The sequence below is a fragment of the Meleagris gallopavo genome, chromosome 1 (genome assembly GCF_000146605.3).
Source record: "Meleagris gallopavo isolate NT-WF06-2002-E0010 breed Aviagen turkey brand Nicholas breeding stock chromosome 1, Turkey_5.1, whole genome shotgun sequence".
Classification (NCBI taxonomy): Eukaryota; Metazoa; Chordata; class Aves; order Galliformes; family Phasianidae; genus Meleagris; species Meleagris gallopavo.
In genome coordinates this window covers 162,838,227-162,854,456 of record NC_015011.2, presented here as the reverse complement: position 1 = coordinate 162,854,456, position 16,230 = coordinate 162,838,227, and the positions used below count along the sequence as shown (strand labels likewise).

Below are 16,230 nucleotides of genomic sequence, written 5' to 3'. Positions count from 1 at the left end.
GATCACGTAGGGCCATTGCACACATAGGCATTCTAATGAGCTCACTGTGACAGAACTGATTTCCTGTAAATGTTGCCACTTTTGCATAATGGACTGAAGGTTACTTCATCCTTTTTGATGGAAGGGTGTCTGACTACACTGAAACATGCGAGCACGTGACCTTTTGTTACTAGCTGTGCGTGTCTTTTTCTTGTCATTGTACTGATCCTGCACGTGTCTTGCTGTAATGTGACTTTCTGTTTACTGGCAGTAGAACCAAACCATGAAAACAGTCTGTGGCAGGGCTGTAAGTTACCTAGCTGTACCTCATCAAGGCTTGCAGAGCTAGGATGTTTCTGAGCATGCTGACAATTGGCCACCATTAAAGTCTTAACTGATGTTTGGGTAGAAGAAGCATTCTTTACTGTTGATTTATGAGTTGGCCTTATCAATGATAGAATTGCTTCCTGATTGCATAAAGCAAAACCCTTCTTGAAGTGGTGGTGTGTGTATTCAGTTCTTCCCTTTCTTTTTACTCATGCTGAAAATAACGTGCATTTTATTCACGTTGTAAATTAACTTCTTTTTATTATCACCCCCTAACTATCTTTCTCTTCTTTGTTTAAACAGATGAATACTCCAGGCCAGCTGTAATTGGACATGCTGGAAGTTTGGCATCATACCCAGATAGCGCTAAAGCTATCAAAGACATTTTGGTGTCTGTTCTAAGTGCATCTGGTCTGAAGCCCTCCCTGCTGTCAGAGCACGCCAGCATGCAGGGAGCTGAGCACCCTGACAGCGACCTGGAGCGATGGGAGGAAAGCAGCGACGGGGAGAACGATGACGACACTGACAGTGATTCTGCACATCAGAGCACTGCCTGCACACAAACAGACGTTAGGTTTACACGGCACGGAGCCTGCTGGGACAATACAAACTGTGATTCCTCTAGACCTGCCCTGGATACTTTCTTTCATCCATGTTATTCTGACAAGGATCCTGCTACTTCCTCCCTGAATGGTTTCACTCTGTCAGAGATATCCCCTCTGAAGCGAGACTGCTTTACACAAGTGACGTTAACGGGAGGCACTGTCACTTCAGCTGTTGTGCATCCTGAAAAAGAATGCCAGAATATTTTCCCTGAACAAGACTTGGCTTTAACAAGGCTTCCTCCGGATTCAACTGTTAGTAAGCCAACAGATCTATTTAAATACCCTGCTGCTTCAGAGCCTGCAAAAGTCAGCAATGCTGACAGCAGTTCTCCCAGTACATCTTCCCAGTTGGAGCCATTCAATCAAACAGGTAACTTTACATTTCATAGGTCCCTTATTGTTCTGAGATCTCTGTGCTCGGAATGGAAAGACAATGTAAATATATGCAGCTCTGAAAGTAAATGGACTGTACAAGAAAGACAGGGAGCTGTTGGAGAGGGTCCAGAAGAGAGCCACGAAGGTGATCAGGGGACTGGAGCACCTCCCTTATGAAGACAGGTTGAGGGAGCTGGGCTTGTTCAGCCTGGAGAAAAGAAGGCTGCGGGGTGACCTCATTGCAGCCTTTCAGTACCTAAAGGGAGCCTACAAACAGGAGGAGAACCAACTCTTTGAAAGGGTAGATAACAGCAGGACGAGAGGAAATGGTTTTAAGTCGAGGGAGGAAAGACTTAGGTTGGATGTCAAGAGGAAGTTCTGTACTGTGAGAGTGGTGAGGTGCTGGAACAGGCTGCCCAGAGAGGTTGTGGATGCCCCATCCCTGGAGGTGTTCAAGGCCAGGTTGGATGGGGCCCTGGGCAGCCTGGTCTAGTATTAAATGGGGAGGTTGGTGGCCCTGCATGTGGCAGGGGGGTTGGAGATTCATGATCCTTGAGGTCCCTTCCAACCCTGGCCATTCTGTGATTCTGTAAATGAAACTGAAATCTGCCTTGCTTACGGTGAACGCTAATGTTGTCATTCAAAATAGGGGGGAGGAAAGAAAGAGGAAGCTTCAAAATGAAGGAGGCAGTGAAACAAGAGGCATTCTGGCTTGCACTGCTGCCTTTTGACACAGAAATGCTTCTTTGGTATGCAGTCTCCAGTATCACTGATCTGTGATCAATATAGAACATCCCATGGAGGAGGCTTCCAATTGCTTCATTATGTCTTTACAGCTGCTGTTCTTCTGAAAGCAGATAGCATAGATCTTAGTGTGGACAGCCTCCGTGGTACATCTCCCTGTGTTTGACATGAACTAGAAGACAGGCAGTCCTTCCATTCTGATTTTACTTATTTTATTTTTTTGAAGGGAAGGAATTAATGTCTAGTGGTTGGTGACCCTGCACACACAGCAGGGGGGTTGAAACTCGATGCTCGTTGTGGTCCTTTTCAACCCCGGCCATTCTGTGATTCTGTGAACATCCATTTTTGGTTTGACTATGGGACTTGTACAGAAGCTGGACTATTTTCTCTCCTCTTCCCTTTCTCAATTGCACCAGCTGTCTCAAAACCTCTCCAGACCCAGATCAGATTCTCTCTACTCCTTACCAGTTTCAGTCCATATGGATGTCTGTTCTGCAGACTGATGGCTGCTAATGAATTGTGTTGGGCCTCTTTCTGTTCCTGCAGTGGCATGGAACTCAACCTTATCAGATGCTGAATCCCAGAAGGATGATGCAACTGAAACCTGGTTATTTTTCTTTTTGTCTGCTGGAAAGAGGAGAAATGGGAAGGAATAGTCAGCCTACCTTTGTGTTCAATTACAAAGCAAAGGCCTGGAGGTGACTCTCTGTTAAGCTTTGTTTCCAAGGTCTGATGCTTCCTAGCTGTTTGCTGAAGGCACCTCTCAGAACTTGAGCTGGCAGTGACACCTCAAATTCCCCTCTGCAGGAATGGGAGCCTTTAATAGTCAGAGCTTTGCCATCTGACACAAGATGTTGTCAACAGTTAGGATGGCGGAGATGCTGGTTGTTTGCTTCCGTTGGGTATTTTGTTTGCTGACCCAGACACGAAGTGTTTGAAGCATGTCAGGTAGAAGCAGGGAGAAGGAAACCACACCCCGTGCTTGGAGCTGGGTTCAGCCAGTCATGCTGGTTTCAGGAACTCAGTCTGGGAAACAGCCAAAGCTCCAAATGTCATCAGGGACCACAGGGCACGTGTATGAGAGTCAGTTGCGTGTGACTCAGGTTTTTGGCACAGGTGGGACGTGTCACAGGTTTCTGTTGGGTCAGTCATGCTCCTGCTTCTCTGCAGAGGGAATATAGGAACACAGCAGCCAGGTGGCTGAAGAAGTGTGACATTAGTTTTACTAACATATAATCCGCAATGCTTGCAGGTTCTGCATCAGTCCTAGGCTTCTGTTCAGTACAGATTTCATCTTTCATTGTTGCTTCTGGCTTGTTTAAATCTCTTCTGGGTTTTCCAGAATGGGGATGTAGAGATTGTGAAGTGTGATGTGGCTTTATTTATTTATTTTTTTTCCCCTGTGATACTCAGGACAATGAGGACAGGAAAAAGAATGGCAAACTGAAAAAGAAGAAATGCTTAACTTGAGGGCAGGAATTTCACAAAAGGCACCTGCAGTTGGCCCTTCTTTTTGATTGTTGTTTCGAAGGTGGTAGATTCTCACTTTTGTTTCTTATTGGAGAACAGGTGGGGGATACTCAAGAAAATGATTTAATTCAGAATAAATAATTTTTTTTAGTGGGAAAGGCAGCTCCTTCTGCTGATCTTGTGAGATTGCTGCTAAGACTTGTCCCATTTTCACACTTTTAAGGGCTGTTATGCAGTGGCCACATGCGACCTTCTGGAATGGCTTTGTGGTGCTAATGGAGAGTGTGTGACAGATTTGTTGAGGCTGCTGTGTCACAGGCATTTCAGGAGACTTGTTCATGCATATAACCATTGGGTATGGCAGGGTCATTTCCTTCTGTGGCTGTAAGCACTCCTTCCACAACCTTAGCAGCCCCCAGGCATTGGATGATGCTCAGGGACAGAAGGCAACCACGTTACTTTGAATCAGACCCAAAGTGAATCCTGATGCTGGATGCACTGGACTCCTTCCCTGTAGCCCGTGCTGCTGAAATGCAGAGCTGGCATTTGTCTGGGAAGGAGCTTTGCCTTGCACGATTCCTGTGCTGCTCCATTGGTTGTTTCATGAGTCCAGAGGTCTGCTGCAATTCTCTATGACATCCTCCATTTGGCACGCAGCTTCTGGAAAGAGAATAAAACTTTTCACAGTAGTAATTGTTCAGCTAAGTGTCATAGTACAACTTGATTCAGTGTTGGTTGTGGCTTTGGGCAGCCTGGTCTGGTGGTTGGCAACCCTGCACATAGCAGGGGGGTTGAAACGAGATGATCATCGTGGTCATTTCAAGTCAGGCCATTCTTTGATTCTATGAAAACCTGTCTGTAGTGATGTAATCTGTGTTTAAAGTGCTTTTACAAAATATGCATTCCTTAATATGGGTCTTTATCCAGTTTTCTGCCTGCTTTTACACTTATCATCCCAACTACGTTGCCTCAGCATGGACATGGCATCCTCCTCTATAGAAAAATGAGGGAAGCAGAGTAATTTCTACTGGTAAATTTCCTGAGCAAAACATAAATCTCACTATGCCTCCTGTTGAGATTCCCCATTCTTTTAGATTTTTGTCTTCTCTGGAACCTTTTTTTGTCTGCTTTTTAAAATCTTGTTGAAAATTCATTCCCACAATTTCTTCATTTCTCTGAAGCAGAAAAAAAACCCCACCCTTTTAACTCTTAATTTTACCCTTGCTAACATTCCTGGGCAGCTTTAGTAACATGTGACGTGCTGGAACTCTTCCATGGTTTTGGAGAGACCCGTACGTTCCCTTTTTTCCCCCTATATCTGTATGGCATCAGTCATCATGCAGTACAGAACTGCATTTTCATGCAAAACAGAAGTAAGTTGTATTTTAGATTGTGAAACCAGAATCGTTTTTCTGCTTTCCACTCTTAAAAGGTGGAAGAGGGGTGAATAAGGTAAGCAAGAGAGAAAGCTCCATTAGATTCCACAATTATACGTAAATCGTAAGTAAAGATAAATAATATTTTTTCTGTTTCCTTATTTCTGCTTGTTTTTAATTAGGAGAATGTTTCTTATAGTAACTGATAAGAACATTTTAACAAGGATTTTATCAAGCTGTAGGGTCTTTAGCCCCCAGATACTTCTTTTTCATAAATACGAACCATGGAATAGGTATGGCAATAGCCTAATTAGGTGTTGAGTTTGCTTCAGTGATTAAAATTGTAATGAGGAATCAGATCATCAGCTCCTCCATTATTTTCTTTTGTACCTCCTTAGTGCATATAGCTTCAGGAAATAAGTATAATGTTCATCACCATTTTAGCAAGTTTCTTATGCCATCTGTGAGTGATTTTTGAATATAAAACATTGAGGTATGATTTGACACCCTCACTGGTTTGGGGAAGAAGATTGTGACTACATTCATCTATACATAAAGCAGTCCTTGTTACATTGTAAGTCTGCAGATAAACATATGCTTACTTTTAGTGAATGGTGGAAAGTTCTTAATGGTAAAGATCAGGTTTTTTTCATAGAATCATAGAATGGCCTGGGTTGAAAAGGACCACAATGATCATCTTGTTTCAACCCCCTGCTATGTGCAGGGTCACCAACCACCAGACCAGGCTGCCCAGAGCCACATCCAGCCTGGCCTTGAATGCCTCCAGGGATGGGGCATCCACAGCCTCCTTGGGCAACCTGTTCCAGTGCGTCACCACCCTCTGTGTGGAAAAACTTTCTCCTAACATCTAACCTGAACCTCCTCTGTCTCAATTTAAAACCATTTCCCCTTGTCCTATCACTATCCACCCTTGTAAAACAGCCATTCCCTCTCCTGTTTTATATGCTCCATTCAAGTACTCAAGGGAGCATGTCCTTCAAGAAAGAATATGGTAACACAAAGACAGAATTTCTCCCAAACTGCTGTAGTTGCACAAGACCAGCAGTGATTGAATGAGTCCTGTAAATCTGGACAAAGATTCATCAGATATTGGTGACATATTATTACTAATAAAGTTCTTGTTATACCCGCAGGTTCCCTTTTGAACATAAGTGCTGTACCCTTGAATCGTACATTGCAAGACATCTTTGTGCTTCCAGAAGATGTGGAGAAGGTGAGAACAGCAAAAGTATATTCTAACAATGATATTTTCTGTTTTTATAGGGATGAAACCACATGACATAAAGCATTTCTCAGTAACTGCTGTCAGTGGCTGTTACCTCTGTTGGGAACGTACTGTCTGGTTGACTTTAGTTATCAGAAAGTTCTTTTTTTCCTAATCTTTACAAATTCTGTGTTTTCTTCCTTCCCATTGTGAGTCAACCTACAGACCTAAAAGGCCCGTATCTTCATTTAGTTTATCATAATTATTTTTTTTTCCGTTATCTTAAGATAATAGACATATTTTAGAACTTTTTGTTCCATCATTTTCACAGAATCACAGAAGGATTGAGATTGGAAGTGGCCTCTGGAGGTCATCTGCACTGACCTACCTGCTTAGGAAGGGCCAAGAAATAATAAATCATAGTCATTGAGGTTGGAAAAGACCTCTAAGATCATCCAGTCCAACCATCCACCTAACACCAATATGTTTTCCCAATGAAATTCCACAAGGTCGAAGTTGATTTACTCTTCTGTAACTTTAGAGTAACTATATTAGAGCATGTCACAGTGAATTTTTTGGAGCCACATGCATATGGGTGGGATTTACCCATGGTTTTACTGTCAGGAGGTGGGAAGAGCCTGTTTTCTCTGTCTTTCCTTATGAAGAGCATGAATGATTACTGTAAAAGAATAATAAAATGAGTAACGTGCACTGTAACTGCAACATCTGCAGTAGTTTAAGCTTGGCAGCCCAATTGAACCTATAAACAAAGAGAAAGATGACAAGATAGTGCTGTAGCACTTAACTCTGTGTGGTAAATAAGTTCCTGATCTTTTCCAAAAATTGGAAATGGGAAACATTGGAAAAGAAGGGATAACGTGTACAATTAACTGTAGTGTAATTCTAGTTGTAGCCTAGAAAAGTTGATTTTCCTGGGCAATAGAGGTGTGTTTAATCCCATGTCCTGAGCCCAGGAAATAATCTTTGTGTGCAGCATGGGTTTTACTGGAGTGGTAAATTCTGCATTTGATTTGAAGCTCTCAGAGTCCCTAGGGTACGTTTAAAGGAGAGAAGGTAAAAGGAAAAAAAAACAAACAAATGAAAAATAGGTTTGTAACCTAGCTTTACACGTTGCTTTTTGCAAAAGGTACTTCAGAAAGGAGGTGGAATATTTCTCCACCTGCAGTGTGGGTACCAACGCCAAAATAATTTGCTCTGTCACCAGGAGACAAAGGAGCAGATTTAAAAACCCACCAAGGTACACAGAGTGTCAGCAAGTCTGAGTGTTGTAGTTCTGTGCCAGGAGGGATGTGGGCCAGATGATGTAGGGAGACATCCCACTGTGATGTGAGTGGGAGGGAAGAGAAATGAGAAGGTGTCACAGCTGAGCTCCTTCCCAAGTTGACAGACCCTAGCAGCAGGCAGAGCTGAAAGCTGATAGTCCTGCTGTGTATAGGAGCACCAGAGTCTATATTGCTTCACAATTGCTCTCAGATAAACTCCTAACTGCTTCTGTCAGCAGGACGTGCTGGTATGCTGTGCTCTTCCAATAGCCTGGGGTTAACCAATGTGTGCAGCAGCTTTTGGATCTTTGGAGCAGCCTCTTTTCCTCCTAAAAGGAAAAAGTGCATTCATTGCCATTTCCTTTGTTAATGGCATGTCCTGAGATTCGCTGAAAGTTGACTCTGGAGAACTAAGCAAGCGATATTAATCAGCGCTAGGTGAAAGATAGAAGTTTCTTTAAACATCTACAGAGACTTCTGAGATTAACGTGGACAATAAGAAAGAATTTGGCTCTGGACAACATGAATGCAATGGAGAGGTCTGCTGTGCTCTGTAAGATTTAGGCTATTTTTAAGCGCCAGTGCCTTTCTTCATGCTTGTAGGATTTGTCATGAATACTGACTCAAGTGGTACAATTCCCTGATCTTAAGTCACTCCAAGAAAACTTGAATTATTCTGCACTCAGAATCTCTCCCTTTAGGTACTACCATGGGAACTGAGAGGTTTGATTTTTGAACAGTGCAAGTACACACAGTAGAGGGGAGAGAGGGAGGGTATGCTGAGCTTCCATACCACCCATCAGATCTGGGAACCTGCAGTCTGTTTTATAGCCTATCCCTTCTGGCCTCATCCACGTTAGCATGCATGCAAAACTGCTTGTACTCAACTGGCAGTGGTACCATGACTTGAAATTAAATCCTGTTAAATACACTGCATGGATTAACGTTTGTATATTAAAAAATGCAGTGTAACTAGAAGCCCAAAAATGCGTATGTATTTATCAGTTAGGCATGTAATCAAGTTTCTTTTTATCTAAAGATGGGCAAGATAAAAGTAAATTGTGTATTTTAATCAAGGCTGAGACAGTTATCTGGGCAGTTGCCTTTTGAGTATTGTCTCCAAATTGCCCTTGGGGTGGTTTTTTTGAGTGTGTGAATGAAAGGTGAAATAGCTGTACATTTTCATTTCTTGAATAGGAAAAGCATGTGGAAAATGACACATTTAATGTCCCCTAAAGTGAATATTGAATATACAGCACACTAATGAGTGTTCCTATCTTGTGTCCAGGAGAATGCCCACTTCTTCGTTGCGGATATGATTATAGCATCCCTGGAAAAGATGAAATGTAATATCCTAAGCCAGCAAGCAGAGTCTTGGGGTATGGATGAAACGAGCGGGTCAGATGGCAGCTATCACACTGATTCAGAGTTATCTTCTTATCCTGGAGAAAAGAAGTCTGATTCTTCTGTTGCCTCCACAGACAGCGGTTATGAAGGCAAGTTACTTCATCTATAAATGCAACCTTTTCTGACAGCCATTCTGACCCAAGTGTATTCTTGTGCAAGAAAATACCAAATGAACTTGGGCATTGCTTGCAACCACATCCCCTTGTCAGCTTTTTTGAGTCACTCAATACTTAAAAAAAATCCTCATTTGCAGGATTTGAAGGATAGCTCTTTCCTTCTGTGCTGAATTCTGCAGTTTGCAGATGAGGCCACGCAATTGATTTGAGTGAAATTGCCCTGAGTATTCATGTATGTTTAGTTTGAGGCAAGTTAATAAGTGTTCCTGGCACTGTAATGCTCATGTCAGCACATGCATTTTTAAGTAGATGTAAATCTCTTGAGTAATACAAGACTTAGAGGTGTAACTTAAGTCTAAATGACAGCTTCTTGGGAAAATGAATGGTGTGCACTTGAAGAGGCTGCTGTTAAAACTTTTATTTTAGTTTCAAGAAGCTTCTCCCTAAGAAACCAGGAAACATACTATGTGACAAGCTCCCAAGAATCCACTCCATGCGTCTAGAAGTTGTTCTGCAAATAGAGGCTGTGTGCTAAAGTTTAGGGAAGCAAAGAAAAGCAATGTGTGTAATTGCAGCTATTCTGTAGATGCTGGATAACTTTATTGGTGCCTTCTTTGTTCTGGGCAGGCTGTGCCCTGCTGATGGGCAGCTCCTCAGTACATCTACCTCTGCATCATGAAGCTACTGGACTTCCTTGCCATAGTGACTCAGAGGATGAATATGTCATTATTGGTAAGACTTTAATTGCAAAAACAGCTTTATTGTTCAGCTGAGTATGTTGCATCACTTGGAAAATTTATTGACTTATTAAGTGCAGAGATTGAATGGCAAAATGGAAAGAGCTGTGTAGGTGTGAGTGTTGGTAGAAAACATGCAGAAACCCCTGAGTGGTGCAGGATTTCCTTTCTATAAATGAAATGTCTTTGTTGGTCTGAAGGATTACAGCTATGCTTAAAGCAAATTAATTTGGGTGAGCAAATATGAAATGTGATGTAGCAGCATTGTTCGGGAGAATTTAGGACAGTATGTTATCAGTTTAACTAGAAAATGATTAGGTTTTAGGCTGCTCTACCTCTGATCTTGGACTAGAGCAGACTGTCGCTATGCCTTTAGTTGTCGGTGTTCTGTTCTTCGTCAGAGAACCCAATATTTCTCTGCTTACCTTCTGGTTTTTACATATACAGAAATATGAACCCTTACAAGCGGCCTGGGCAATGTTTAACCTCTATCTTATTTTCTCCTGTTAACAGATTATTATTATTTTTATTTATGTCATAGCTCTGCAGAAGATCAGGCTCCTCATGCCTTTTTTACAATCTTAGGTTATTTCCCACATCTAACAAGGCTGTTGTAAAGATGAATGTATAGATGAATGTATTTGAGACTAACACCTGTATTAAAACAGAAGATGGATATAAAACAGTGCTAAGTAGCAGATGCTTTGTTTCATGGATAATTTGATAATGTTTTTTCCTTTACCACAGAACTTGAACACCTTGAAAATCTGTCTGTGACCTCAAATGAAAGGTAATGCTTTATATTTCAGTGTAATAGCCCTTGCCACTTAAGCCCAGTGCAGTGGAACTACCTTTTCTGCTGGGCCTGGTGACTCTTCAGGATGGGTTGGGGAAAGGTGTGGGAGTGGAAAGTTTGGTGCTCACCAAGGAAGAGGAAGGAATGCTGCTTGACAGCAATGTTTTTTGTGGTACTTGGCTTCATAGAGCATTCATCAGGTCCTGGAGTCTTGCTGGAGGGTGGTGTCTGTGGCTCTTCGAGGACCTGGGTGTATCAAAGCAAGGGAATAGGAATGAAGGGATGGGAGACAGCTCTTCAGGGATGCAGAAGAGGCAGTGGAGTCATGCAGCAGTGTCATGCTGCCATTTTTCACTGTCTTTATTTATTGCTTAACTTTCAGATCGTCTTTTGAACCAGGCAGCAATTCTGCTGAAGCAACAGCTCAGGAATTGTGCAGAGCTTTCAGAAAACACTGGTTGCAAACAGAATCTGCAGTGCAACTGTCTGGGTGCCCGAGCTCATCTAAACAGAAGGTGAGTCTGAGCTGAGAACAGCGGTTTCTTTGTTCTGTTCCCTAAGTAATTATCTCACTGCAGTTCTCTCCCTGTTATGGTCAGTGGGAAGCCCTTCTCTTGGGACTGACGTGAAGGAATTTAAGTGTGGGGATTGCATGCAGGTCAAAACCAAAGTTTAAAATCCTGCAGTATAAAGGGAGAAGACTTCTATCATTTAACACATGTCTGGGTATGAACATATGGCTGCTCATCTTCATGAGTTTGTTTTACCCAATAGTCTGTGAAAGAAGAGATTCCAAGAGAGCTTGAGTCCAGTTTGAATCTGGCTGAAGAAATAAAGCTGCTGTCCAAATTAAGAGGATCTTCTGGCTGGTCCCCACCAAGATCTCAGATTATATTTAGCATTCACCCTTCAGTCAAGTAAGTCTAATTAAGTGAGTACTATCAGTATAGCAACGGAGACTTGTTTAAAACGTGCTGAAGTTAACAGAAGGAGCCTGGGTGATTTAATAGAAGTTAAGATTAGAGCTATTGCATGGCATAGCTTTCAGCAGTGTCCATCAACAGCTTTGGAAAGCAGATGGCATATGTTTCTCCTCCGTTGGCACACATTGATTAACGCTGTGTATGCACTTTTACATGAAGGATATGGAGCACAGTCCTGTGGGGAGGGACTAAGGGATTGAGGTGATTCAGTCTGGAGAAGAGGAGGCTTAAAGGGGACCTAATTGTTCCCAACAACTCCTTGGAAAGGAGATTATGGTGAGGTAGGGTTCAGCCTCTGTTCCCAGGTAACAGCGGTAGGATGAGAGGTGATGGCCTCAAGTTGTACTGGGGGGGCATTCAGGTTGGGTATTAGGAAGAATTTCTTCTCAGAAAGAGTGGTGAGGCTTTGGCACAGGTTGCCCAGAGAGGTGGTTAAGTCTCTGTCCCTGGAGGTGCTCAGAGAAGGATTAACTGTCCAGGAAAACTGTCTTGCAGGTTGGGGAAAATGATAATAAAACTGCATTTCATAGTGGAAGGTGTAACCAATTATCTCTGTATGCAGGAGAGATGCAGTGGTTGCTGCCCAAAACTTTACATGTGTTGGTTGTGGAACTCCAATAGAAAGCAGTAAGTATTATCAAAAGATAAAAGAAAAAAATATATTTGTAAGTGATAATCAAGCTATAATAGTTATATAGCACAGTTGTAAAATCTGTCTGAGCTAGAAGGAAAATCTCACTGCTGGCTGTGCCTACAGTAAAAGGGGCAGTATAGCCCATTACCACTGCTCAGAATTTCTTATTGTGGACAGAATACAGTACTTGGTAGTTGAAGTCCTTGTGAGACACAGTTAAAATTAGTGACAGTCAACAACAAAACAGGAAAAGCTACAAACAATTAAGCCTTTAGGCTGGAAAATACAATTTTCTACAATTTAGAGTTTACAATTGAAAGAGTTTCTTTCAATAATTCTCTCTTTTCAACTTAAACATTTCTAGAAGTTTCTAAAAGCAAGCTGATAAAACGTGTAGCTTTGTTCTTTTGGGCATGTTCTTTTAATCTTGATCACAAAATCCTACTTGTCTGAGGAGTATTTGTGGTACTTTGTGAGAACTGCTTGACAACATGGTGATTTTCAGGTCTGGTAACCAGGCCTTATGTAAGAAATCTTTGAAATGGCTTTCAGAACCACTTGGAAGGGTCTGGGTTGACAAAGAGCAGCATCTGTAATTGCCTGTAAAGTATGAAGAATCTGTGATGGCACACAAACTTGAGCAAGTATGAGATGCTGAGAGAGAGCTAGGAAACAAACAAACAAACAAAGGCTTTAAGTTAAAAAAAAAAAAAAAAAAGACTATTACAGAAATGTAACACCAAGATCAGTATGTTTTTCTGCTCAGTGGAAGTATTTTGCTGCTTTTTTTGTTTGTTTGTTTTGAATTTGTGTTTTTTGGTGGTGTTTGTGTTCTGTTGGGTAAAGTAACAGTGGAGTCTCTAACACTTCATGGCAGTGAATACAAGAAGTTCTGTTTGATAGATGTTGAAATGAGGAAAACCTTTCTTCTAATGCAAAACACGAACCATGTGAATTACCACAATGACAATTCCTCCATTTTGAGAATAAATAAATACAAGGAAATTCCTTGACCTTCACTCCATTAGATATGAGCTATTTAGACAAAATAGGCATACAGACCAAAGGCACGTCCCCTAAATATTCACATTGTCATTGCTATCTATTTTCCTGCAGAATATATCAGGAGACTCCGCTACTGTGACTACCTGGGGAAATACTTTTGTGACTGTTGCCACAGTTATGCTCAGTCTGCAATTCCTGCTCGAATACTCATGAAGTGGGACTTCAAGAAATATTACGTATGCAACTTTTCCAAACATCTCCTGGACAGCATCTGGCAGCAACCGATTTTCAATGTGTCATCTATCAACAAAGCCCTCTATACAAAATCTAAGGAAATGGACAGAGTGAGGGTAAGTGGCATGGATTTTCTTTTGTTTTTGAAGTTGTGGATCTGAGACTTTTTGGGAAGAGCACTTCAGAGCTGGTTGTCCTTTGCTGTATGTGGGGGAAGGAGGCTGAGTTGTCTTTTCTGCACTAACACTTGTCTCATCTCCACTTCTGGGACTTGTCCTCTCTCCCCACAGATAATGAGGGAGCAGGGAGAAGTCTCCAATCTATGCCAGAAGTTTCATTTCTCCCCATCTTTGGGAGGCATTTCCTTAATTGATTTCAGTTCACTGAATAGCTGGGCTTCTGCAGTAAATATTTACTTCTGCTTGGCAATTGGCTGTTGGACAGCTCCGGAAGTTTTGAATGACTCCTTAATTTTATGAACCATTAGAAAAACACCCTTGACTCATCTGAAGGTTCTACTTCCTACAAGGAGGGCTGCTCTGCAGAAATTCCAAGCTGCCTTCTTGTCTGAAGAGACTGATACTTGTTATTAGATGGGTTTGGATCTTGCACCTTGGTGAGCTGATGTGGAGCGGTTGGCAGTACCAAGAATTGTTTCTCTTGTCAGTGAATAAAAGTAGTCTCAGCATTCCTTGTCCCTTCATGCATTAGAAAATTCACTCGTTAAATTTTGTGCTGAGTGTGAAATTCCTTCTTTCCATTTACGAATGATATACTGATGAGTTCCTGACTGTTTTTTCTGACTTATAAGTAATACTCTTTCATTTACAAATTGTTTTGTTTCTTCTTTTCATCTCTTAGGAGACACAAGAACAGCTTTTTCATTTAAAGAAGCTTTTGAAAACCTGCAGGTTTGGTGAAAGGTACAGGCCATGATCATGCATGAAAAATAGCTTATAAAACATACATACATATGGTACTCGGAGAGTCATCTTCTCTAGAGACATTTGAATGCAATTTTCAATGAGCTAATCTGATAATCAGAGAAAAATCTGATAACAGAACTTCCTTTCCTCTGTTGCACTGCAAATGTTGAGTGAAAAGCAGCTTTTAAATGGTAGCTTTCTGTTTCTCAGAAATCCTGAGACATTTAGCTGTGCAAGTTGAATGATTTTTGCTAGGTGTGCATTTTTGTTCCTGCTTTGTATGTCTTTGCTTGTCACTAGCTCCTAAAAGGCCAGATATTATCTTCCTTTCTGAGATTGTTTGTCATACTGAAAAACCAACAAGCAAACAAACAAAATCAGTACATGCTCAAAGATTCCTTCTAGAAATTTGTCATATGCTCAGTTCAGTTTGTTGTATCCAAACATTAAAATGAAAGTAGTAATCTAATGTGAGAAATGCTGGAATATGAGAAGGCATAAAGCTCAGCTTGCTTACTGCTGCAACTCAGGGCATAAACAGTGGTTAGACACGTGAATGATGAAATCACCACAGAATTGCTGACATCTTTAAAAACAGCCATGAGCAAAATAAGCTTTAAAACTTTTGTTTTGTTATCACTTCAACATGGATTTTTTAAGAAAAATCATCAGTTACATGTTGTTCATCAAAATGAAATAGATATTTTAATGTCTTTCTTCTGCACAACTTTGTGATTATGGAAATAAGCGTTAAGATCTTCACTGCACCTTCTGTATTGGTCATATGTGGGACATTTTAAAAGTAATAGTTGAATTTTCAGTGTTCATGTTCCTAGCACTAGTGTAGATCACCTGATAGTGATCTGTGCTGTATAAAAACCCTCATTAGCAAAAAAAGTAAATAAGCCAGGTTTATTGCAGTATGGTATGGGATTTTATGTGCTGAAGGAAAACAGATCCCTTTATACATTATTGAAAGATTTCTGGGGTAACTGCATATTGCAGTGTGCCTAAGGAATGCACACAAAATAGACATTTTATTCTAAATCCTAAACCCTCAATTTTTTGTTAATATGACCTAGGATTAGAAGAGGAGGAGTTAGTATTTAGCAGGAATCTGCTTTGTGTGATCCCTGAGTGACTGGAGAAGTGAAAGAGGCTTATTTTAAAAATATACTTGAAAGACATCTTTTATAACTCAATGTGGATTTTTTGATTTTCTTTGCAGTGTACTGAAAGAATTTGAACGGGTCCCCAGCCATCTGACAGAGGAGTTGCATCTTTTCTCATTGGATGATCTGGTGAAGATCAAACGAGGGCAGTTACTGCCCCTTCTTAAAGAAATTTTGAAGAGCTCCACCTCTCATGTTGATGGCTGTGAGGTAAGAGTTGGTACTCTTAGGTCCTTGGTGTGAGGAATAGCCCTGTTGACATTCCCAAGTATTTGTTTTTTCTTGGATTAAACTTAAAAAGTAAACTAACTTTCTTTCCACTTTTGTAGCTCTGTCAAGCAAAGGGATTTATCTGTGAATTCTGTCAGAGTGCTGATCTGCTCTTCGCATATCAGATTTCCAAATGCAAAAGGTGCACAGGTACGTTCCAAAGCAAACACTTTTCCTCCTTCCTTGTGTAAAGCTGTTCCAACTGCTATTGTAGGAAAAGACTGAGAACTTGTGTGTATATTTGCAAACTGTGGATAGTGTGCATGTTTGAGAACCAGCCTGTGGTGGCTGTCTTGCACCAGTAAATTCAAATTCAGAGAGTAAAAACTGGGACTTGCCTGATCATAACTACAGCTGCAGGGGGAGGTTGGATCAGTGCTGTCCTGCTGCTATATCACATTTCACCAACATTCACTGTAAATCCTGGGAATCTTACCAAAACAGTTCGTCGTAGTTGTTACAGTGGTTATTGTTGCCCTGGTTTTATGCTGCTTCTGTTTACTTTCACACTTGGGTGAACTAGGCAGAACATTCTTAAAGGAATGTAGCTACTAATTCTTTTTTTT

At 41.2% G+C, this 16,230-nt stretch overlaps 1 protein-coding gene across 1 annotated transcript; it reads left to right on the top strand.

Moving 5' to 3' along the window:
• Nucleotides 1-630: 630 nt before the first annotated feature.
• Nucleotides 631-16,219, top strand: RUBCNL (rubicon like autophagy enhancer). The gene is made up of 12 exons (XM_019612148.2): nucleotides 631-1,281; nucleotides 6,031-6,110; nucleotides 8,673-8,882; nucleotides 9,537-9,639; nucleotides 10,392-10,434; nucleotides 10,823-10,955; nucleotides 11,215-11,357; nucleotides 11,986-12,050; nucleotides 13,174-13,412; nucleotides 14,158-14,219; nucleotides 15,451-15,604; nucleotides 15,724-16,219. The coding sequence occupies exons 1-12, from the start codon at nucleotides 753-755 to the stop codon at nucleotides 15,853-15,855; spliced, it is 1,893 nt and encodes a 630-aa protein (XP_019467693.1). The 5' UTR covers nucleotides 631-752; the 3' UTR covers nucleotides 15,856-16,219.
• Nucleotides 16,220-16,230: the final 11 nt, after the last annotated feature.